The following is a 24,181-nucleotide window of genomic DNA, read 5'->3' on the forward strand; positions in this document are numbered from 1 at the left end:
AACACTTGATCACTTTGTAAATGCTGCACATTGCAGGCAGGGTTTAATGACTGAACGTAGCCACTTCCAGTGTATTGAAATGCCTCGGCCTTGCCTCAAAGCATTGTACCTCTATTCAAATGGCAAAGAATAGAGTTCCTGTAAGATTGTGGAGTGCAGCTCATTTTGGGAATAAACAGTTGCTTTGACCTTGTACCGGCAAATAGACCCTGTCAGGCCTGGAATGGCAAGGCCAGGAAATCATCTGTTTAGTCAGTGCTGGTTCTGGTCATTCGTTTGTGTTTATGGCTGGGAATTGATAATATAGCCCTGTGTCTACGGAGCTGAAGTCTGAATACTAAAAGGGACCTATTTACCAACAGCTTTATTTTTTAATTTAAAGTTAATTCAAATTGAAATGAGCCTTTTAACCCTTAATTAGGACCATGTTTTCTCTTAAAAGTCAACCACATTAGTCAACTGGAGACAAAATTCACTTTGCAATTGAAAGGCTGTCTACTTTCTTTCAACAGTAGCCACCATGGTTTACTAAGTGCATTTGTTTTCCTTTCACTATGGTAACTTTACCCATTCTCTGTATCAGCGTAGCTCAAGCCCATCAATTATGACTTGGAGGAAACTATGCTATGTGCTTTGGGAATAAGGCCAAGATTCTATCTTGAAGCTTTTTTTATAATTATTATTCATTGTATACACAGTGCTCATAATACTATTTCATACTTTTTCTTCGTTATTTTCCAAAGCTGATAGTTAGTTTTTTTTTTTTTTACCAACCTATTGACCTGTAGTATTCAGTTCCCGTTTTATTGTTACCTCTTCATAAATATGGAATTAGCGGATTCACAAAATATTTTTTTATTGTTATGTTAATCACCATATATTACATCATTAGTTTTTGGTGCAGTGTTCCATGATTCATTGTTTGTTCATAACACCCAGTGCTCCATGCAGAACGTGCCCTCCTCAATACCCATCACCCGGATAACCCATCCCCCTCCCCCCCTCCCCTCTAGAACCCTCAGTTTGTTTTTCAGAGTCCATCATCTCTCATGGTTCGTCTCCCCCTCTGACATACTCCCCTTTTCTTCCTCTCCTGTTATCTTCTTCTTTTTCTTTTTTCTTAAAATATGTTGCGTTATTTGTTTCAGAAGTACAGATCTGTGATTCAACAGTCTTGCACAATTCACAGCGCTTACCGTAGCACATACCCTCCCCAATGTCTATCACCCAGCCACCCCATCCCTCCCACCCCCAACCACTCCAGTAACACTCAGTTTGTTTCCTGAGATTAAGAATTCCTCATATCAGTGAGGTCATGTGATACATGTCTTTCTCTGATTGACTTATTTCACTCAGCATAACACCCTCCAGTTCCATCCACGTCGTTGCAAATGGCAAGATCTCATTCCTTTTGATGGCTGCATAATATTCCATTGCGTATATATACCACATCTTTTTTACCCATTCATCTGTCGATGGACATCTTGGCTCTTTCCACAGTTTGGCTATTGTGGACATTGCTGCTATAAACATTGGGGTACACGTACCCCTTCGGGTCCCTACATTTGTATCTTTGGGGTAAATACCCAGTAGTGCAATTGCTGGATCGAACGGTAGCTCTAATTTCAACTGTTTGAGGAACCTCCATACTGTTTTCCAGAGTGGTTGCACCAGCTTGCATTCCCACCAACAGTGTAGAAGGGTTCCCCTTTCTCCACATCCCCGCCAACATCTGTCGTTCCCTGACTTGTTAATTTTAGCCATTCTGATGGGTGTGAGGTGGTATCTCATTGAGGTTTTGATTTGGATTTCCCTGATGCCGAGTGATGTTGAGCACTTTTTCATGTGCCTGTTGGCCATTTGGATGTCTTCTTTGGAGGAATGTCTGTTCATGTCTTCTGCCCATTTCTTGATCAATGCAATCCCCATCAAAATACCATCCACTTTTTTCAAAGAAATGGAACAAATAATCTTAAAATTTGTATGGAACCAGAAGAGACCCAGAATAGCCAGAGGAATACTGAAAAAGAAAAGCAAAGCTGGCGGCATCACAATTCCGGACTTCCAGCTCTATTACAAAGCTGTCATCATCAAGAAAGTTTGGTACTGGCACAAAAACAGACACATAGATCAATGGAACAGAATCGAGAGCCCAGAAATGGACCCTCAACTCTATGGTCAACTTATTTTTGACAAAGCAGGAAAGAATGTCCAATGGCAAAAAGACAGTCTCTTCAACAAATGGTGTTGGGAAAATTGGACCGCCACATGCAGAAGAATGAAACTGAACCATTTCCTTACACCACACACAAAAATAGACTCCAAATGGTTGAAAGACCTAAACGTGAGACAGGAGTCCATCAAAATCCTAAAGGAGAACACAGGTAGCAACCTTTTCGACCTTAGCCGCAGCAACTTCTTCCTAGAAACATCGCCAAAGGCACGGGAAGCCCGGGCAAAAATGAACTATTGGGATTTCATCAAGATAAAAAGCTTTTGCACAGCAAAAGAAACAGTCCACAAAACCAAAAGACAACCGACAGAATGGGAGAAAATATTTGCAAATGACATATCAGATAAAGGGCTAGTATCCAAAATCTATAAAGAACTTATCAAACTCAACACCCAAAGAACAAATAATCGCAAAATATTTTTAATTCATTCACTACAAAATGGTATTATTTTGGCTTCCTTCTATTATTTTATTCACTTTTTTTAGTGTTTCTCAATAGCAAATTAACAGTTGGCAAGGGCTTTATCATTTTGTTCCATTGTGGCCTATCTTGGGGTTCTTCAATAAGTTTTGGGGTTTGCTCAGTAAGTGAGCAAACATATTCTCACTAACTCGGCACTTAGAATAGAGGAATGAAAATCTAGATTAGCAAGGAAAAGACAAAATCTCACGGCAGACTAAACTTTATTTTCAATCTTGTGCTCATTTCCCTTGTTATTAAAAGAAGAAAAAAATCATCTTACATTTTACAAAATTAAAGAGAATTAATATCAATATTTTTATTTTTATTCATTCCCATAAGATTCTCAAAATTTTCAACATCCTACTCTATCTGAAATGTACATAAAATCAAATATGGTTTTATTGTGCTATTGGTTAAGGTGAAATTATGAAAGGGGGAATTACTTGTTTGGTGGGCAATTTATTTTTCAACCCATCCAGTCAGGAAATCAACATGCCGTTTGAATACATACCACTCTGATACGGAAAAACACTGAAAAGAGTGAAAATCTGTTATTTCTTTTTCAAGAATATTTCTTTTAAGACAGAAGAGAACCTCCTTTCTTTGTCTTGTTGCCCTATGGTGATTTAATAATATCAGTGGAGAATTTTAATCCTTAAAATAGTAAGGAAAGTGAAGATACTTTGATCTACTTTTTTTGCTACTTATAAAGTTCTAGGAATCCTACAAGTCTTGGTAAACCAAGTATTAACCTTTTAAAGTGTCAACCTGAAGAGTTTTTAGAGATAAGTTAGTCAATGCCCATCACTTGACAAATGAAAAAATAGAACTGTAGGGACTAAAATTGGGTTCAAGGTACTCATTCACTTCAAAAATGCATCTCAACTGCTAGGTGCTGGGCAGTGTGCTAGACACTCAGCATACAAAATGAATAGGAAGTAACTCCTGTCTCTGTACTGTTCAGGGTCTAACCTGGGAACACATGGTAATTACTACAAATGGAACTTGAGACTTATTTATAGAAGAGGAAGTCAGTATCCCAATGACCGCATTAAAAGTGGAATACTCTTGGTCCGTGACTTTGAGATAATATCTATTTAGCAGAAAAGACTAGATCCTAACCTGCATTTTTCTCCTTCCTAGTACAGTGCTCTTCCTATAAGATGCTGAAAACAACTTGAAGTCTTGGGATAAAAAGCAGAGAAATGAAAGAATTTCTTGGTGAAAATAACGTTAAAATGTCATATTGAAAATTATCTTGGCACTCACATTTTCAAGTGAGGAGATCCATTTCTAAAATAACCATGCCATATGGATTTGATCTTTTTAAAGCTAGGATTGCAGCTTTTATCACTGTAAGACTGGACACAATGGTGTCTAGGTCATTTTGGAGATTAACACATATTTGTCTGAGGAAAATGAATAAACAAAATTCAAACATTGTATGAACAAGTTTCATTACTTAGTAAATCCGTGCTGATATCCAGTAGGGTTTGAGGAATGGTTATTAATTTAGACTCATGGCTCACCTTACTTAGATTTATCAACACAAAATCAAAGATGAGAACTCCTGCCACACTTAACGACTTCAAAAGTCTTCATTAAAACAGGGGAATAAAACATTTCTGGGACCACAAAAACTAAGGTGGTAATTTGCCTCCACTCAAATGATTATGAAACTGTTTAGTTACTCCTTGGTTTTACTACCCTGGGATTGAAATCTGTGAATAATTTAACCAGTGTTTGAGAAGAACGCATATACTATGTTACCTGAAGAAATCTGTAAATCAGAATTCTGTCATTTTGGCAGAGGTTTTGAATATGTGTGTATCCACCTTATTTGAATATTATTTTAGTAGCTCGCCTGGACCAGGGAAGGCCTTAACTATTTAGCGGGTTTTTTTTTTTAATTTTAAAACTTAAAACTGGATAAATCTGAATTAGTATCCATTTTGTCTATTCTTTTTTCCTTGATATTCTGTAGTAAGTTGACTAAGATTTCCCTTCAGTAATGAAAGGAAAGAAAACATCACTCTCTACTACTTTCCCTGATGTTTTTTATGCTAAACCTTCTCAGTCTCTGAAATAATTACAATCATTGCTTTTCTTACTATAAGCAAGATACTAAAACACAGGTATTTATGCCCCTTAGAGGCAAAGTTTCAAATTCTTCCAGGAGGATTTTTTTGAAAGATGAAGAAGATATAATAGGTATTTAAGCACAAAACGATTGACTGCAAGGGAGAGAGATAAGAGAGCTTATTTATTGATGGGAAAAATTCAAAAGTAAGTATGCTATATAAAGAGTTTCTCCTTATGCATTTAAAGAGAGTGTTTCCTACCAGTATAATTTTATTACTGAATATAAATTATTCAGTCATAGTCTCAAATTTGTTGGACAATTTCGGTAGAAGATTTAAAGATCCTGCTTGTAGCAAGAAAGGAAAAATTTACTTGCGTGACTCCCACATATCATGAGTTGTGCTGTTCCTGAATTTGACAGCTCTGTCCATCTCCCCATAACAATATTAGACATCAGATAGATAGAAAATCCTAGAGAATGACAAGAAAACATTACCCTTTGTGAAATAGTTTCACAAAGATTTACATTTGTTTAATTAAATAAGTTTCAAATGACATTCTTCAATGTCATAACAACAGCTTAGAATTAGTAGGAAAATAATTCATGGTTCTAGAGAATAATTTGCTTTTAGTAGGTGATTTATATAAAATTATCAGCAGAGAAATCTCTTTTTTGGATTATACCATTGAATTCTTCATTATCTTGGGGCATGCTACTTTTTCTGTTTGTGCTTCAGTTGTCCATTCTGTAAAATGAGTAGATTAATATCTGTCCCAATGATTTCAATACAATTGCTGTGAGATTCAGTTTAGATGGTACCTATGAAAAGTTTTTCAGAAAGAGTAAAGATGTCCACAAAATTTAGGGTGTTGTTATAGAATCTATTATTGGACTCTGTATATAGTTGTAATTTGCTGAATATCAACAAACTGTGGAGAAGCAGAGCCCATCAGCTAGCTACCAGGTGCCAGAAGATGCAGAGTAGGGGCTGTCCTAGCTGTGTGTCACCTGAAGTCCCAGAGCTCTGGGTCCTCAGACGTACAATACACAGACTGGCCAATGTGATTTATTAAGATCTTTTTGGCTCCTCTAGCCTCTATTTAGTACCTCTCAACTGCATTCTGTGCTTGTCTCCCATCCTTTAGAAATACTTTCCTCTGTAGGGATGAGAAACTTGCCCATGGTGACTTAAACAAATAGGGCGTTATTTTTCTGACATTATAAGAAATCTTGAGAGAGGTGCTAGCTGAATCAGCAAGTTCAGGTTACACATCTCATTTTCAGGGCCTTTAATTTATTGTCACATGTAAACCATTACGCGGAGAATCAATGCAGGAATAATGTAGCTAGAGTGGATTCCCTTACATTTGGACCATCTTCTTAGGGGAAAAAAAAGTGTTTCAAAGACTTTCATCAGATTTCTGTTTGTATCTTTTTGCCCATCTTTTGGCCATCACTTTGGCCATCCATAACTATTTGCAATCATGTCTGTGTAAAGGAATACTCGGCAGACTGAGATTCTGAACAAAATCAAAATTCTATCAACAAGGAGAAAGCAAGGTTAGTTAGGTGTTTAGTATGCAACCAACAGTACTCATATGTTCCTCTACTTAATAGTTTGTCTTTTCCTGTTGGTATTTATGTATTTAATTATGTTACTTACAGGCCAGTTTTTCCTATATTTTCTGATCTTTCTCAGATGAGATTCCTTCTGTGTAGTTCCTTCCAACTGCTCAGTCAGAATGGAATGCTTGCTCCTTGTGGCCCGTATTAAATGTCTGTTGCCCACTTTCGATTGCAAGGGCCCTTTTAAGATGGACAGAATTAGGGACATTTGTATCTTCAAGGCTAACGGAAAGCCTGAACAAGAGTAAATAAATGATTGCCAAGGATTTATTAAACTGAATGTGTATGTGTCTACCTATCTTTTACTATTACTGTCTAAGGTTATTGAATCATATTTAGAGAAAGTCAAGTTACTAGTTTGAGTCACATTCATAACTTCAAGGTTTATTAACTCTAGCTACTTTCAAGTTATTATTAGAAGTCCTGTGCTATAGTTAAGAAGTGATTATATGACTGTCTTGTCTTTTCCTTAAATATCCCATAGTATAACCATTTATAATATTAACAAAAAGTGATTGAGTGTTTAGTGAATACCTTTATGCTAAATGTTGTAAAAGCCATAAAAACCTCAAATAAAAACATACAGATAAACTTAAAAACAACCAAAAAAACCAAAGTACACTGAAACACTGCAACTCAATCTTTTTAAGACTCGGCATTGCCCTCTTGCAAATTTAAAGGCGTTCGATGAGCTAAATTGAAACCAGAAGTTAAGTGCATAGTTTGTTTATACTTTATATCATTTCCCCCTGAGGCAATATGACATGAAATATGAGTGGTAGTTTCTAAGCAGTGCTCAAGAACAATGTTCAAAAGTTTATAATCCTAATCCATGTTTGGTTAGGGCAATAGAATTTATCTGAGTGGCTCTCAATGTGGCACCAAAACTTGTTCGATTTAGGTAATCCTAGTGCAGCCATTCTTCAGAGAAACTAGAAAACAGCAAGACTGGCTTAACGATTGCTATTATCTTTAGTTACTTGAGTTATTGTAATCGTGAGTCTTGGCAGTAGATTTCCCTTGGCAGTGTATTTTCAAGAAACACTCAGTAGGAAGACCCGCTGTTACGGATATGATGTGTTACCTTTCAAGATGCATTTAATGATTATAAAAGTTAAGATTTGTCCACACAGGCTTTACTTGAGTGTAAATAACCTGTTATTCACAATATGAAGTTGATATAGGGAAAATTCTGGGATTCAGTGATAAACATAATCTATAGCATATATTCTACATGTAAGTGCTTTAAGCCATCAAATCTCAGTGTAGCATTGACATTGAGTTTTAGAGATTTAAGAAATCATTGACTTCCAAATGTAATCTGGTGGAAACTTAAAAAATTTGGACCCTGAATTGAATCCTCAAAACAATGTCAAGAGACTTCTTGGCAGGATTTTTCACTGTGATTTCAGTTCCCAGTGTAATTCTGGTATTGAATCACATGAAACATTATAGCATTTTGAATTTTACATCAGATTAAACAAAAATAATACAGTAGAGGCATTCTATAAAAGTAATAAATATATAAAGTCGGCAGCTGAAATCAATATTTTGTGACCAGTTCATTGGGCTTAAAGAAATGTCATTCAGAGATGTCCAGAAAAAAAGAAGATGACACACTTACTCAAAAAGCTTTAACCTAGGCACACCTGGGTGGCTCAGTCGGTTAAGCGGCCAACACTTGATTTTAGCTCAGGTCATGATCTTGGTGTCTCTCTCTAAAATAAATAAATCTTTTTTTAAAGATTTTATTTATTTATTTGCTAAAGAGAGAGAGAGAACATGAGCAGGAGAAAGGGCAAAGGGGAAAGGACAGAGGGAGAAGCAGGCTCCCCACTGATCAGGGAGCCCTTCCTGGCTCTATTCCAGGACCCCAGGATCACGACCTGAACCAAAGGCAGACACTTAACCAACTGAGCCACCCAGGTGCCCCTAAGATAAACAAATCTTAAAAAAAAAAGCATTAATCTAGAGGGGAGGAGGGGAGGGGGATGGGTTAGCCTGGTGATGGGTATTAAAGAGGGCACATTCTGCATGGAGCACTGGGTGTTATGCACAAACAATGAATCATGGAACACTACATCAAAAACTAATGATGTAATATATGGTGATTAACATAACAATAAAAACATTTTTAAAAAAGCATTAATCTAGTAACAATTCACAAGTAGATCAGTTTAAATAGAAATTATACCTCCCAGGTATTTGAGGTATAGAAAAGGAACTATACTGAAATAGAAATTATACCTCACTATGTTTTTGAAATACAGACAAGGAAATACATTAAAATCTTCAGTTAAAGCCATTTCTGTAGAAGTTAAAGAACAACACTATCAAAGCAGAAAAAAAAAAATAACATAGCTCCTGGGAACCATGCATCAAGAATCTTAAAATAACGAAGCCACGATTTCTTCCTTCAGTTGCTTACACTTTGTGGAGATGGAGTTGTACACACAGAAACCAATAAAAACCGAGCGAGTATGTAATGCAGTAACTATAGTGCAGAGACTGTACACATTTCATCATGTTTTAAAAGGGAATGGCTACATGATGACATGGCTTTGCTGTATTTTCTCCACAAATAGTTCAATGCCAAGTTAAGCTGTGAAAACATGAGCTGGAAATTTCATCACACTCTGGTGCCAAAATAATCTAAATCTTCAGGGGTTTTTTCCCCTTAACATTTGGTGCAAATTCAAGTGTATATGTGGAGAAATTACATTGGGCCACATTATTTGCTTCTGTAAGTTCTGGGAAGGAAAAAAAAATGGATTTTTATTCATAATGAATGCATACCCTAACATTCTGAAATCTGTTTTACATATTTTCAAAAATACATTTTCAAAATTATCGCAGAATTTTAAAAGAGCTGTTTCATTTGTAGCTTGCCGACCAGGTTTCTACAAGGCTTCGGATGGTAATATGAAATGTGCCAAGTGCCCACCCCACAGTTCTACTCACGAAGATGGTTCAGTGAACTGCAGGTGTGAGAATAATTACTTCCGAGCAGACAAAGACCCTCCATCCATGGCTTGTACCCGTGAGTAGTTTTGCTGCAACCCATGCCTCCATGTTTGTTTTATTTTGTTTTTTCTTTTTGTTATTGTGCTTCTTTATTTTTTTTTTTTTAAGCATTTGGCCCATTTCCTTCCGTTATCCATGTGCAAATTGAAAGTTTTCTCTGCTTCACTCTCCATGCTTGGCTCACCACAAATGCAACATTTATCACGCAAAATGAATTAGTTTTTAAAGCACTTCCTGCAACAGGACCCCCAGAAAGAAGGAAAATTTTCTTTATCTTGGTTTAGATCTTGTATTACATTTGACAGAATCGGGGAGGTTATAGTCATGGGATTTGCATTTTTACATTTCTATTCCCTCTTGTTATGTGTTGGTCATAGGTCATAGGGAAAAAGGACTAAGATTTATAAAACTAATAGCAAAGTTTTCATAACTATTCACAAGGGCATTGAATTTAGTAGTAAATTCCCTTGTTGGACTACGTGAATGTATCCTCAACCTTGAGTCAAAACTCCCCCGTTCATGGCTTAGGGAGGACAGTGCTCTTGAATCCATGTGTCTATAATCTCAGGGATCCTCTAAGGACGAATTAAAAGTATATAATAGAGACAAGATGTTTATTTACCTCTTTCAGTTCCATTGTAAATTATCTATTTCCCTTGTAGTACAACACAGAAGTGAGGCTCATTAATCTTTGTTGAACTACTTTGCAGGACCTCCATCTGCACCAAGAAATGTTATCTCTAATATAAACGAGACCTCGGTCATCCTGGACTGGAGTTGGCCCCTGGACACAGGAGGCCGGAAAGATGTTACCTTCAACATCATATGTAAAAAATGTGGGTGGAATATAAAACAGTGTGAGCCATGCAGCCCAAATGTCCGCTTCCTCCCTCGACAGTTTGGACTCCTCAACACCACAGTGACAGTGACAGACCTCCTGGCACATACCAACTACACCTTTGAGATTGATGCCATTAACGGGGTGTCAGAGCTGAGCTCGCCACCAAGACAGGTCGCTGCAGTCAGCATCACAACCAACCAGGCTGGTGAGTACACGCTCGATGCTTCCTACTCCTGCCGTCTCAGAGCCAAGTAATGGTTTTGACAGAGAGAGAGTGGAAAAAAGAGTGGGGAAAATTTTTTTTTAGAAAGAGCCCCAGAGGGGCGCCTGGGTGGCTCAGTTGTTAAGCGTCTGCCTTGGGCTCAGGTCATGAGCCGTGCTTCAGGCTCCCTGCTGAGCAGGGAGCCTGCTTCTCCCTCTCCCACTTCCCCTGCTTGTGTTCCCTCTCTCTCTGTCTCTCTGTCAAAATAAATAAATAAAATCTTTAAATAAAAAAAAAAGAAAGAGCCCCAGAATTTTCTGTCACATTTAGACAGTTAGGCTACATTGAATAACTCAATTTAATTCTTCAAGTTGGGGTAAGTCATATTTACTAGATAATTTTAAGCTAGTTTAATCCATTGCTTTTCAATTTGGAATCTTTAAATAATTGTGACACCGGAAATGGTACGTGTGGGGCTCCTTGACACCTTTTGATATTTCAAAGAACTTAACAGACATTGAAACTTAGCTTGCAAAATGTTATTCAGGATACTTAAAACTAGAAATATCTTTACCTTGTTATAATTATATCATATTTTTGATATCATCATTCAGTTATTTTATGCTCCTCAGCAGTTCTGAGTATTATTCACTGAGATTAATTAAAAATAAGAAAATAAATCCATTTTATTTGATAGATATAATTTGTACTTAAAAATTCAAAATATGGAACTTGTGGAGTAGTATAGTGAAAAGTGGTCTTGGTGGAGAACAATTGAAATGACTAATCTAAAAATTTTACAAATATAAATTACTTTTATATTTTTCCACTGAGAATCTTTTTCCAATTAAAACAAAATACTACACTGGCAGGTTGTAAGCCAAGGCCCTCTAACATGGAATGGAAAAATTAGACAAAAAGCAAACTTATCACCTTTCTTTATCTTTACATCCACATTTCTGTTCTCTTTACTTTTAGTAAATTTTGTTCTTTCAATCACCCCTTAAATCTTCTCTGTGTTTTCTCATTCTCTGATAATTCTCACGATTTTTTGGCTATAACTGTTGTGTTTTTGTTTTGTTTTTTAAACAGCGTGGAGTCCAAAGTTATTTATGGGATTTTAGTTGTGATTCTCTCAAACATATGGAAGGGTTATACTTGACAAAATATACCCCTGTGATACACCAGTGATACCCCTTTGAGATAGGGCAATCACAGTGTTTCCATTATTGATAACTGTGATGAATGAGAAATAAACAGTTTTCTTTTGTAGTCAACAGAGCCTGTGCAAAGTTAAGCTGATATTCATTGTATATAATTGTTGCTCTGAGATACCATAATTTGGGATACTGCATTCCAAGCAGCTCAAGACAGAAATATCATCGCATCGTTTATACACAAATAAATAATGGAGCCATAAAGGGGAGAAAAAGAAGAGACAGAATGTGCCCCGAGAATGTGTCAACTAGAACTACAGGTTCTGGTGTCTGCTCCCAGGTGGGCTCACCCCGGAGCTGGAAGTCAGGATGGAGAGTCAACTTTGCCTCTTACCTGCATGTGGCTTAAATTTCGAAGTCCCTCTGCTGTCTTGTAGGACTCGCCCTTTGCTCTGAGGATGACAGAAGGTGTACTGGATGGCATAAGGGCAGGAAAGAGAGCCCAGTAAATTCTCTCTTTGGCTGGGAAAGGTCTTAGAGCAACAGCCAAAAAATTAGCTAAAATACACCACTTTTGTTTCAGTTGGCTGGCTCAGGAAGATTAGTTAAACCACCGAAGTTGCACAGTTAAGAGATATGTCATCCATGGCTAATATTCAGTAAATAGGCATCAGTATGACTCTGCTGGTTGTTAAAATTTTGTACTACTTCTATACTAGTTCAAAGTAGTTCTTACTACTCCTGCAGTGAGTTACGCAAATACCTCTGTATTGGTTCACTTCTCAGGCATCCTGGGTAGCCTGCTAAGCCCAGTGTCTCACCTCTAGTTGTCTTCTCCCATAATTTGACAACCAAAGGAGAAAAACTGGCATAAGGGGTGGGCTTCACAGCCCTGCACTGGAACTCCTCCTTCTTGAGGGCTCCTTGTCTCTGCTATGTCAATTGATAGGTATTTTGAATATCACCCCTCGCAGAGTCCACGTGCAGATGTCTCCCTTTCTGATTCCACATCCTTCTTTTGTTCCTACTTTGCTTCTGGTCTTCTATACTGATGGAACTCTTACACTTTTACCTTCTCTTATGGTGATAAATAAACTTTATTTGTGGAAAAGACATGACTTTTAAATGAAGTGTGCTGAGTCATTATTTTAATCTTGCTTACTGAATCTGTATTTTTTCCCACTGGAAGCTAGATCCCAGACCAAACAACTTATGTTTTTGCTTTGCTTCAATTAATGGTATTTAAACTTTGTAACTAATAGTACTTAAAAATTTGTAACTTAGGTTTACTTAACTATCTTCCATGAGAGAAAAAAGATGAGTAATGCTGTTGCTATATATTGCATGATTACAGCTTCTCATATTCAGTGAACACAGGGATTTTAAGAAATTATAATTATGTGGCAAATGGCTTTCCCAAATCCTATATTTCATGCTGATTTACTACCTTGTTTAAAAAAGGAGCATCAATCTGTGTTATAATTATCTCCTAAGTCAAACAGAAACGTATAAAAACAAGCAAGAGCTCCTTATTTCCTATCTTATCATTGGCCTCTGGCTTTCTGACAATGCATTTATCAGGAAACTAATAGTTCCAGATATATACAGTGAATGAATCTAGGTAAGGGCAACCAAGAGCAGGCCAAGACATTAAAAAATAAATGGGGTTGATGCTTTGGCCCTCCCAGTTACAAATCACAGGGTAAGACAGATTCACCAGGGATGATATCAGTTATTCTCTCTAACCCCACTATCATTTTTTTTAAATCAATTTGTCTACACTATGCACCACTAGGTATTTTATATATTTATTTTGGGGTGTGTGTATCATTTTGTGTGCCTGGGGTGGTAGAGGTATTTGTTCCATCTTCAAATCCCCACGGTGAGATATATAAGCAAGAGTAGGAGCAATGCCATTTCTCCAGGGTGTATTTCTTTGTTTTGCTTTATTTTTGTTCTTGTGAAGGTTAATGGACTAGTAGCCTTGAAAAATGAGCTCCCTACCACTAGAAAGATATGGCCATGGTGGATATGATCCATGGTTTTTAAATTCCTCCTTGTCTCTCTATCTTTGACAAGGATATAAAAGGGAAACATGAATGTGGCCCGTTTAATTTAGTTTGTGAGATTGAGTTTGTTGATTTTTTTCTTGATTACATTGTGAAAGCCGTGTGATGACCATGTGATAAGGCACCTTCTAAATTGTAGAGGATTATGTTGTAAATTCGGATGTTTGTTCAGTACTTTCACAAAGTATGCCAGTTAGATCAAAAGTGTGGTCTCTACATAAAGATTGTATCTATCTGTGAATTTATCAGTCAAACATGTTCAGAAAGAATTGCAGATTGCAAAACAAAAATCTGTAAAGTTATAACTTGGTGTAAATTGTGACTTCTTGTTCTCTTCCCTGAACAAGTGTATTTACTTTTCAGTTCTGGAAGTAATTATTCCACTAGTGGACTATGTCTCAGTATATTCTCAACCTCCATCAGCATCTGCCCACTTTTTCACTTTTCTACAACATGTAATGATCTCAGACTAAAATAGGGAGCACTGATAGAGACTTTAGAGGCTTTCCGTCTTGAGGTTCACCCCACCTCCATTTTACAGCTGGAGAAAGTGAGATCCCAGAGGCTTTTCCAAAATTTCATCAAGAGATCAAACTTTCACTTATGCCTCCCAACTCCAATTCCATTTCCAACTTCTATCCTCATAGTCTTTCTGTCATCCTGTGATTCATGTCATGCGGCTACCAAAATAAATGCTTAGCCTTGGAAACAGGGGCCTTGCTGGAATATTTACCCTAACCTATGCCATCCCTAGTAAACTTGGTCCTTGCTTCTCAGTCATCTGTCAAAGGGTTTGTTAGGGGCATTCTGCGCTAGATCTTCCTTATCATCTCTATTCTTCCACAAACCTAATCTCATCCTTCATACCCTCATTCTCTGCAGATGATTTTACCTCTGTGATATTGTGATTTATAATAAGAAAAAATACATTTGGTCTTGGTCCCAGTTCAGGGCACAATGCTCCCACAGCGCCTGGAATTTCCTAAGTGATAAGAGTAGTAAAGGTGTATTTTGTTATTCATAATAACCCCTTCATCCAGGCCTGCATTTAGGTTAATGAATTGGCTTTTGGAAAACCCCTAAGTATGGGGTCTGGATTCCCAGGGGAACCAAACCCTGTGATTAGAAGGTTGAAACTTTCCGTTCCCCTATTCCCCACCCACAACTCCAGGAGTAGGGAGAGGGGCTGGAGATAAGAGTTCAATCACCAGGGGCCAATGATGTAATCAATCTTGCCTACATAATGAGGCCTCCTTAAAAGCCCAAAAGATGGGATTCAGAAAGCTTCTAGGTTGGTGAAGACATTCAGGTGCTGGTAGGTGACATGCCTGGAGAGAGGGTGTAAGCTCTGTGCCTCTTCTGCTAGACCTTGCCCTACACATCTCACCCATCCCGCTGTTCCTGAGTTGTATCCTTTTATAAGAAGCTCGTAATCTAGTAAGAAAAATGTTCCCTGCATTCTGCGAGCTGCTGTAGCAAATTAATTGGACCCCAAGAGGAAGTGGTGGGAATCTCTGATTTATGGCTGGTGGGACAGAATCACGTATAACAACCAGGACTTGAGATTAGCAGCTGAAAGGAGGGCAGGGGGACTGAGCCCTTAACCTGTGGGGTCCAATGCTAATTCCAGGTAGATAATATCAGAACTGAATTCAGTTGTAAGATACCCAGCTCATGGGTCAGAATTGCTTGGCGTGGGGAAGTCCTCACACACTGGGTAACCAGAAGGGAAATGTTTTGTGAGTTGAGTGTTGAGATTAGAGGAGACACAGCAGAGTGTGTTTTTCCTCTTACACTGTCCTCAGTTAAGAAGAAAAAGAAAATGCTGCTCCCCCCACACACACCCAACTTCTTTAAGTCTAATTTCCTCCCTTTGTACCTACTAACTCTCGCTGATTCCAGAGTCTTTAGAGAATGCGCTCTCCAGCAAATCTCCTTCCCTTCTAGCATCTTCAGCATGCACTCTCCTGGCTCTTTTTCTTTGCCTTTTGTGCAATTGTATAGGTTTTCCTTCATCTTAGAGGAAGTTAGAAAAATGAAATAACAGAAGCAACAATGACAGCATGCACATAAGTGTGTGAATCTTCAAGACTCCATCCTATTTTTCTCCTAATTTTCAGTCTAAGATGAGATTTTTTTTTTTTTGTAGAGTAATCCTTATTTCTTTTGTTCTCTCATTCATACTAAGGTTTGATTTCTGCCCTCACATGACAGCAAGTCCCCTCCTAGAAACCAGTAATAATTTCTTATTTGTATCTTTATGTTAAATTGTTAGGAAGAATATAAATGTCATGAGGCTGTGGACTTTCCCTGATGTTCACATTTGTATTTCTCAGACTTAGAACAATGCCTTCCAGCACCTTGTAATCACTCAAATGTTAATTGAATGAATGAATGACTATTTAGTGGAAATTTGCATCATTCAAAATTAAATATATTCTCCCTCAAAGAACTTTCTTTCCTCTCTGCCAGGATAACCATCATTTCCCCAGCTCACCAGATTCTAATTTAACGCTCAGAAGCATCTTTGTTTCATCTACATTTAAGAAGTTGTCACATACTACTGGTTTTTCCTTTCAATTGTTTTGGATCCTCATACTTTTTTGGCTATACTTACTGTCAACTTCTAAAATCCCTGGTTATAGCATTTATAAATAAATGATGTGATGAATTGTAATAGTCCTCTTTTAATTATGTTGAGATCCCAAGATAAAAAGTAGGAACTAATATGTATTCATTTAAATACAAATATTTTACTGCTTAGCGACTTCTTTCCACTGAGATATGAATAAAAAGTGTTAAGAGGTCAACAAATACGTTTGAATGCCTCTTTTACCTGCATACCATATGTGCCCGTGCCATGCAGGAATTTGCAATCTAAGTATAGAATTAAAAACAATATATGTGAGGGGGCGCCTGGATGGCTCAGTCTGTTAAGTATCTGCCTTCAGCTCAGGTCATGATCCCGGGGTCCTGGGATTGAGGCCCACATCGGGCTCCCTGCTCAGCGGGGAGCCTGCTTCTCCTTCTGCCCCTTCGCAACCCCTCCCAGTCCCCGCTCATGCCTGTGCTTGCTTGCGCTCTCTCTCTCTGAAATAAATCAATAAAATCTTTAAAAAAAACAATATATATGAAACAAAAAAATTTACACTAGACACTGTGTAATTAAATCAGTTAAAAATTTTAGGGGAACTTTTGAAGAAGAGTTAAATGTACTTTGAAAAATAGAAATAAATCAGATAGATATAAAGAAAAAGAAGTATGTATATCATATCATGGTATTGGAATTGTGTTTCCTGAAAGCTAGGCTGAAAGGAGGAAATTGATCTTGTTTAAGGGGTAACAAGAAATCAGGTTGGATAGTCAAGGAAGACCAAGCCACCTGAATGTTACATAATGGGATGTTGGATAGAGATAAACACTTTGAGTGGAAGAGTAACTTCATTCAATTTGTGTTTTAAGAAGTATTATTGAAAAGAGCAGGGAATAAAATCAATAAATACAATTCTTAGCATTTGAATGACTTAATTGTAATGAAAGAATGAAATAAATAACATCGTTGGATTTATATGATTATTAACATTATCTGTAATTATTATTTTCAAGTCTAACGTGGCATTTTTAAAACTTTAGAGCCATAAACCCAACCCCACAAAAATAATTTTTCAGGATTTCAACTTTTTTCTACTTGGATTCCTGGTTGCCAGATTGTTGACACTGAAGTACCGTCAGTCCTAGAATTATTGGCCTAACTAACCTTAGTTTGACACTTAAGTAAATGACATCCTATTTATCTCAATTTATGTTAGTTGAAAGATATGTCCCTCCATTCTCTGGGTCCTAGTATTGCTCTAGTATTTCCTTTTTCAACATCTCCCCAGTCTTGTTTTTTTTTTTTTTGCTCCAGGCATGCACATTTTTAATATTTTTCTCTAGTTCCATTTAAACTTATTTTTTCTCTATGAACATTATTCTGACCCCAATTCTTACATAGAGTGAATGGAACTTTCCCTCCTCTTTCAATTTACCCTATAAAAGTTCTGCATGTAGGTGTACAATTTCTATCATAAGATGGGCTTAGTTCACATGTGTGAAAATACTACAATGTTACAAAACAGCATTGTAGTACATCTTCTCATACCTTCGCCCAGATGCCTTGGAAGTTAACATTTCACCCCAATTGCTTTATCATTCTCTCCCCCTTCTCCTTCTGTATATAGATATTATTTATTTCTGAACCTCTTGAAAGTAAATTGCACATGAGGTGCCCCCTTTGTTGCTAGCTACTTCAGTGTAAATTTCTTAAGAACACTGAGATTTCTCACATTTAGGTGTTTCAACCATTTTGAATCTATCTTTGAGTGTGGTGTAAGGAAATGGTCCAGTTTCATTCTTCTGCATGTGGCTGTCCAATTTTCCCAACACCATTTGTTGAAAAGACTGTCTTTTTTCCATTGGACATTCTTTCCTGCTTTGTCGAAAGTTGACCATAGAATTGAGGGTCCATTTCTGGGCTCTCTATTCTGTTCCATTGATCTGTGTGTCTGTTTTTGTGCCAGTACCATACTGTCTTTTTTTGTTGTTGTTATTTTTTTATTTTATTATATTTTGTTAATCACCATACATTACATCATTAGTTTTTGATGTAGTGTTCCATGATTCATTGTTTGCGTATAACACCCAGTGCTCCATTCAGTACGTGCCCTCTTTAATACCCATCACCAGGCTAACCCAGCCCCCCACCCTCTCCCCTCTAGAACCCTCAGTTTGTTTCTCAGAGTCCACAGTCCTCATGGTTCGTCTCCCTCTCCGATTCCGCCCCCCTCATTTTTCCCTTCCTACTATCTTTTTTTTTTTAACATATAATGTATTATTTGTTTCAGAGGTACAGGTCTGTGGTTCATCAGTCTTACACAATTCAGAGCGCTCACCATAGCTATGGTGAATACCATACTGTCCTGATGACAGCTTTGTAATAGAGCTTAAAGTCCAGAATGTGATGTCACCAGCTTTGCTTTGCTTTTTCAACATTCCTCTGGCTATTCAGGGTCTTTTCTGGTTCCATACAAATTTTAGGATTATTTTTTCCATTTCTTTGAAAAGAGTTGACGGTATTTTGATAGGGATTGCATTAAATGTGTAGATTGCTCTAGGTAGCATTGACATCCTCACAATATTTGTTCTTCCAATCCATGAGCATGGAACGTTTTTCCATTTCTTTGTGTCTTCCTCAATTTCTTTCATGAGTATTTTATAGTTTTCTGAGTACAGATCCTTTGCCTCTTTGGTTAGATTTATTCCTAGGTATCTTATGGTTTTGGGTGCAATTATAAATGGGATCAACTCCTTAATTTCTCTTTCTTCTGTTTTGCTGGTGTATAGGAATGCCACTGATTTCTGTGCATTGGTTTTATATCCTGCCACTTTACTGAATTCCTGTATGAGTTCTAGCAGTTTTGGGGTGGAGTCTTTTGGGTTTTCCACATAAAGTATCATATCATCTGCAAAGAGTGAGAGTTTGACTTCTTTGCCAATTCGGATGCCTTTTATTTCTTTTTGTTGTCTGATTGCTGTGGCTAGGACTTCTACTACTATGTTGAATAGCAGTGGTGATAGTGGACATCCCTGCCGTGTTCCTTCCCCTTGAGACAGGAGTCCATCAAAATCCTAAAGGAGAACACAGCCAGCAACCTCTTCAACCTCAGCCGCAGCAACTTCTTCCTGGAAACATTGCCAAAGGCAAGGGAAGCAAGGGCAAAAATGAATTACTGGGACTTCATCAAGATAAAAAGCTTTTTGCACAGCAAAAGAAACAGTCAATAAAACCAAAAGACAACCGACAGAATGGGAGAAGATATTTACAAATGACATATCAGATAAAGGGCTAGTATCCAAAGTCTATAAAGAACCTATCAAACTCAACACCCAAAGAACAAATGATCCCATCAAGAAATGGGCAGAGGGCATGAACAGACATTTTTCCAAAGAAGACATCCAAATGGCCAACAGACACATGAAAATGTGCTCAGCATCCCTCAGCATCAGGGAAATCCAAATCAAAACCTCAATGAGATACCACTCACACCAGTCAGAAAGGCTAAAATTAACAAGTCAGGAAATGACAGATGTTGGTGGGGATGCAGGGAAAAGGGGAACCTTCCTACACTGTTGGTGGGAATGCAAGCTGGTGCAACCACTCTGGAAAACAGTATGGAGGTTCCTCAAACAGTTGAAAATAGAGCTACCATATGACCCAGCAACTGCACTACTGGGTATTTACCCCAAAGATACAAATGTAGGGATCCAAAGGGGTACGTGCACCCCGATGTTTATAGAAGCAATGTCCACAATAGTCAAACTATGGAAAGAGCCAAGATGCCCTTCGACAGATGAATGGATAAAGAAGATGTGGTATATATATACAATGGAATATTATGCAGCCATCAAAAGGAATGAAATCTTGCCTTTTGCAATGACATGAATAGAACTGAAGGATATTATGCTGAGCGAAATAAGTCAATCAGAGAAAGACATGTATCATATGATCTCACTGATATGGGGAATTCTTAATTTCAGGAATCAAACTGACAGTGCCTGGAGCGGTGGGGTGTGGGAGGGATGGGTGGCTGGCTGATAGACACTGGGGAGGGTATGTGCTATGGTGAGTGCTGTGAATTGTGTAAGACTGTTGAATCACAGACCTGTACCTCTGAAACAAATAATACATTATATGTTTAAAAAAAATAAAGAAGAAGATAGCAGGAAGGAAAAAATGAAGGGGGAGAAATTGGAGGGGGAGACGAACCATGAGAGACTATGGACTCTGAGAAACAAACTGAGGATTCTAGAGGGAAGGGGGGTGGGGGATGGGTTAGCCTGGTGATGGGTATTAAAGAGGGCATGTATTGAATGGAGCACTGGGTGTTATACGCAAACAATGAATCATGGAACACTACATCAAAAACTAATGATGTAATGTATGGTGATTAACAACGTTATAAAAAATAAAATAAAATAAAATAAAAAAATAAAAAAACACTGAGATTTCTTACATAACGTCAATACATTTATCAGAATCAGGACAGTCACATTGTTCCGGGCTATTATCTCAGATACTAGTCAACTTCTATCAGTTGTTCTACTAGTGTCCCTTTAGCAAAAACACATTGATGTTCTGTTTAAGTTTCTATTTATAAAATAGCTCCTATTTATAATGAACAAATTAATATTTTTTGTGAATTAAGTCAGATAAAAAAATACAAAGGGAAGGGAAGCCAACACTTATTTGCAGGACCTTCTAGGTGCTTGATATTACTCTGGGAATTTCATAGTTGCCACACCATTCGAAAATGACAACTAAACACTATTATTGAAAAGAAAAAGAACTCCACTTAGTTTTATTTAGCTGTGCTATCGAAGAACCACTAATTTAATCAAGGAAGGATAACATCTTAGAGACTATCCAATATAATGAAAAGATGCCCGTCCTCAGCTTTAGACAGAATGGCTTCTATCATCCACTTAATCTGATGATCAAAGACAAATCCCTTCTTTTCTTCTGGTCAAAAATCGCTATCTATCACATGAAGGGATTGATCTAGAAATCCAATTATAATTTTTCTTTTTTTATTTATCTTTTATAATGCTGGGACTACAATTCAGAGCTTCCGTTATTAGTATAATATTAATCATTAAGTGTATCTTTAAGTGTACCTATCAACTTATGTCCAACAAAGGATTTTAGAAGCCTTCTGGCCAATGGTGTTGTGGCGGGCTATCTCACAGAATGAAATAACAGTGTCCATTAGTAGAAAAAGAAATAGATATCTTTAATACATCTTGAATAAGCAATACATCCTTTTAAAAAATGAATCTTAGAACTATCAGTTCCCTTTGGCTAAGTTTAGAGTCTACTCTAATTTTTTTACATTGATAAAAAATATTTCTAAATCTATATTTCTAATTTTGAAATACATTTCAGATATTTCTAAATCTATATTCCTGATTTTGAAATACATTTACTCTGCCCACCTTGTTGTGCTACTAGAATTTAGGAACAAAATATATGGATATGATATTGGAACATTTTATGTCAAAGTTTAGCATTTCTGAAGAAGCAAATGTTTCAGTATAAAGGTAGAAAAGGCACAAAGCTGCATCTACTATTAAAATATGAACACATTTTGATGTAGTCTCTATAAAAATGTATGCTGTCATGTAATTATGTAGCCTGGAAGTAAAGTAGATAACAGAAGAATTTACATTAATTCTTTCAGAACATGAAGGAAGGTGTTTTGCAATATCAGTGTAGTGAATTAGAATGATAAAACATAATGAAAATCAACCACAAAATAGTGGGGTAAGATTCCAGTAATGCACTCCGATGAGTCCTCCCTTCCTTATTTCACTTGTATGGTTAATAAACCCTGAAAATGGGAATCTCACCCTTTTATTTCTCTCAAGGAACAAGTGAGGTGTGAGTCAGCCTCCGAGATTATGACTGAATACATACATTATAATTTTCCTGGTGCGTTTTACTTGTGTGGCAATTTAGCTTCTTTCTTTCTGATTTGAAATTGAGGCAGATACCTGTGCATCTGGGAATATCACTCTGCAGTGATATGCCCTCGTGAGCCTGAAGCATTCCACACCGTTTAACACATTAATGATGCCTTTCAGCCATCACATCCTGGGATGGAGGCAGATTACAGATCTGCAACTGGAGCTATAAACTGAACAAAAGCAGAACCATAGACTGTCCTTACAGTTATTCAGAACTTCTATGTGAACTTAAAGCCACAACTCTATGGAGAACAAGCAGATGAAGACAGTTAGGGGGATTCCAGGATCCAAATTAAATTTCATCCCATCTTCATTTCTGATGCTTAACACAACTACAATTAATGGAGCAGACAGGTGCCTGGAGGACTGTGCTTGTTTCTTTCTTGCTGGCTTCTCCTAAAGGGTGTTCATAAGAACAAGGATATCAACAAGCAGCTGGAGGAGGAAATACAATGTTTAAATTCTAAGAAAGAAATAACCATCGCTGCATCTTTCTAAGAGCAGAAAAAATGCTTCTTCGACAGAAATCTTTATTATTCTTATTTTTCCTCCAGCAGAATAGTTTTAGTCTCAAAACACAGAAAATACAATGATCTAACTTTTAAATGTGCTCTACCCTTTAAGGGTTAAATTAAACATGGAAGGTCCTTAGGGAATAATTGCAATATGTGCAAATCATTGAGAAATTGAATAGACACACGTACCTAAAAGGAAAAGATGCTCTGTTCTCAGAAGCAAACATTTTACTACCACTGGCCAGACTCTTCCATAATAAACTTTTTTTTCATAATAAACATTTAATTATATTTCCATAGCTCCCAAAATATTATATCAGTGTTAAGAACTATGAGATGGCCCCAAAACCTTTTATAATCCTATAAGAACCACTGTCCAAACTGAAGTAAAAAGCGCCCCTTGCTGAATAGACTTTACTGCCATCTGACATAAAGGTGTTGAGACAAGGACTATGAAGCATGGCATCCTATGTGCCAGACCTTTGAAATTCTACAACATTCCCACCAGGCTAAGGAATGCCAAGGCCAAAACGTGAGAAGCTCACATTTTCTACCCCGTTTCATCAGTAATTGCTGATCTAAATCCTCTTAATATGATTAACACTGCACTATAGTCTATTACATAATTATCTAATTTATATATAACTGTCTTTTTATATAACTGTAAGTGGTTAAATGTCTTGTTCATGATTACATGACTCCAGAGTTCCTGCTCTTAACTATTAAGATATTCTTTTTTCTATGGCTTTGCACAAAATACAAGTAATGCTGAAAAAAGAAATGTATAAAAACAGTTATCATATTATTGTAAAATTTTGACTGACTGCCTGGCATACAGATCATATGATATTTTTTTTCTTTTGAAATCAAAATTTGTCATGATTTGAGCAATGCTGATAAGAACTAGAAATCTGAGTTGCCTTATTTGAGAGTTATTTATCCAAATCTTTCTTGTTAATACCAAATAAAACCCCTCAATTTCTAAAGTAGCTTTGAAAGACTGTACTTACTATTAATCAATGCTAATTTAAGAATATTTAACTTGGGGGCATCTGGGGGCTCAGTCGGTTAAGCGTTCCACTCTTGGTTTCAGCCGTGGGTCCTGAGATGGAGGGGCATTGAGCTCTGTGCTCAGCAGGGAGTCTGCTTGAAGATTCTCTCCCTCTTCCCCTCCCCAACTTGTTCTCATTCTCTCTCTCTCTCTAAAAGAATAAATAAATATTTAAAAATAAATAAATGAATAAATAACATTTATCTTGAAAATTTATGATCCAGAAATGATCTCTTACTTGTGTTTATTTCATCTCATTGGGAAAAAATAATTATAACATATCAAAAGAAAGAAAATCTTTGTTCACAATTTTGTCCAAGAACTAGCTTTAAAGGACAAGCTGGCTATATGTCAG

At 37.0% G+C, this 24,181-nt stretch overlaps 1 protein-coding gene across 3 annotated transcripts in view; it reads left to right on the forward strand.

Moving 5' to 3' along the window:
- Positions 1-24,181, forward strand: part of EPHA3 (EPH receptor A3) — a 378,828-nt gene that overhangs the window by 236,007 nt on the left and 118,640 nt on the right. For all 3 annotated transcript variants that reach the window (XM_025868405.2, XM_073892253.1, XM_073892247.1), the window contains exons 4-5: positions 9,290-9,445; positions 10,140-10,475. In XM_025868405.2, the coding sequence (XP_025724190.1) occupies positions 9,290-9,445; positions 10,140-10,475 (492 nt within the window). The remainder of the gene's footprint in view (positions 1-9,289; positions 9,446-10,139; positions 10,476-24,181) is intronic.

The sequence above is a fragment of the Callorhinus ursinus genome, unplaced genomic scaffold, assembly GCF_003265705.2.
Source record: "Callorhinus ursinus isolate GAN/ISIS: 27379988/994484 unplaced genomic scaffold, GSC_fseal_2.0 scaffold1, whole genome shotgun sequence".
NCBI classification, from domain to species: Eukaryota; Metazoa; Chordata; class Mammalia; order Carnivora; family Otariidae; genus Callorhinus; species Callorhinus ursinus.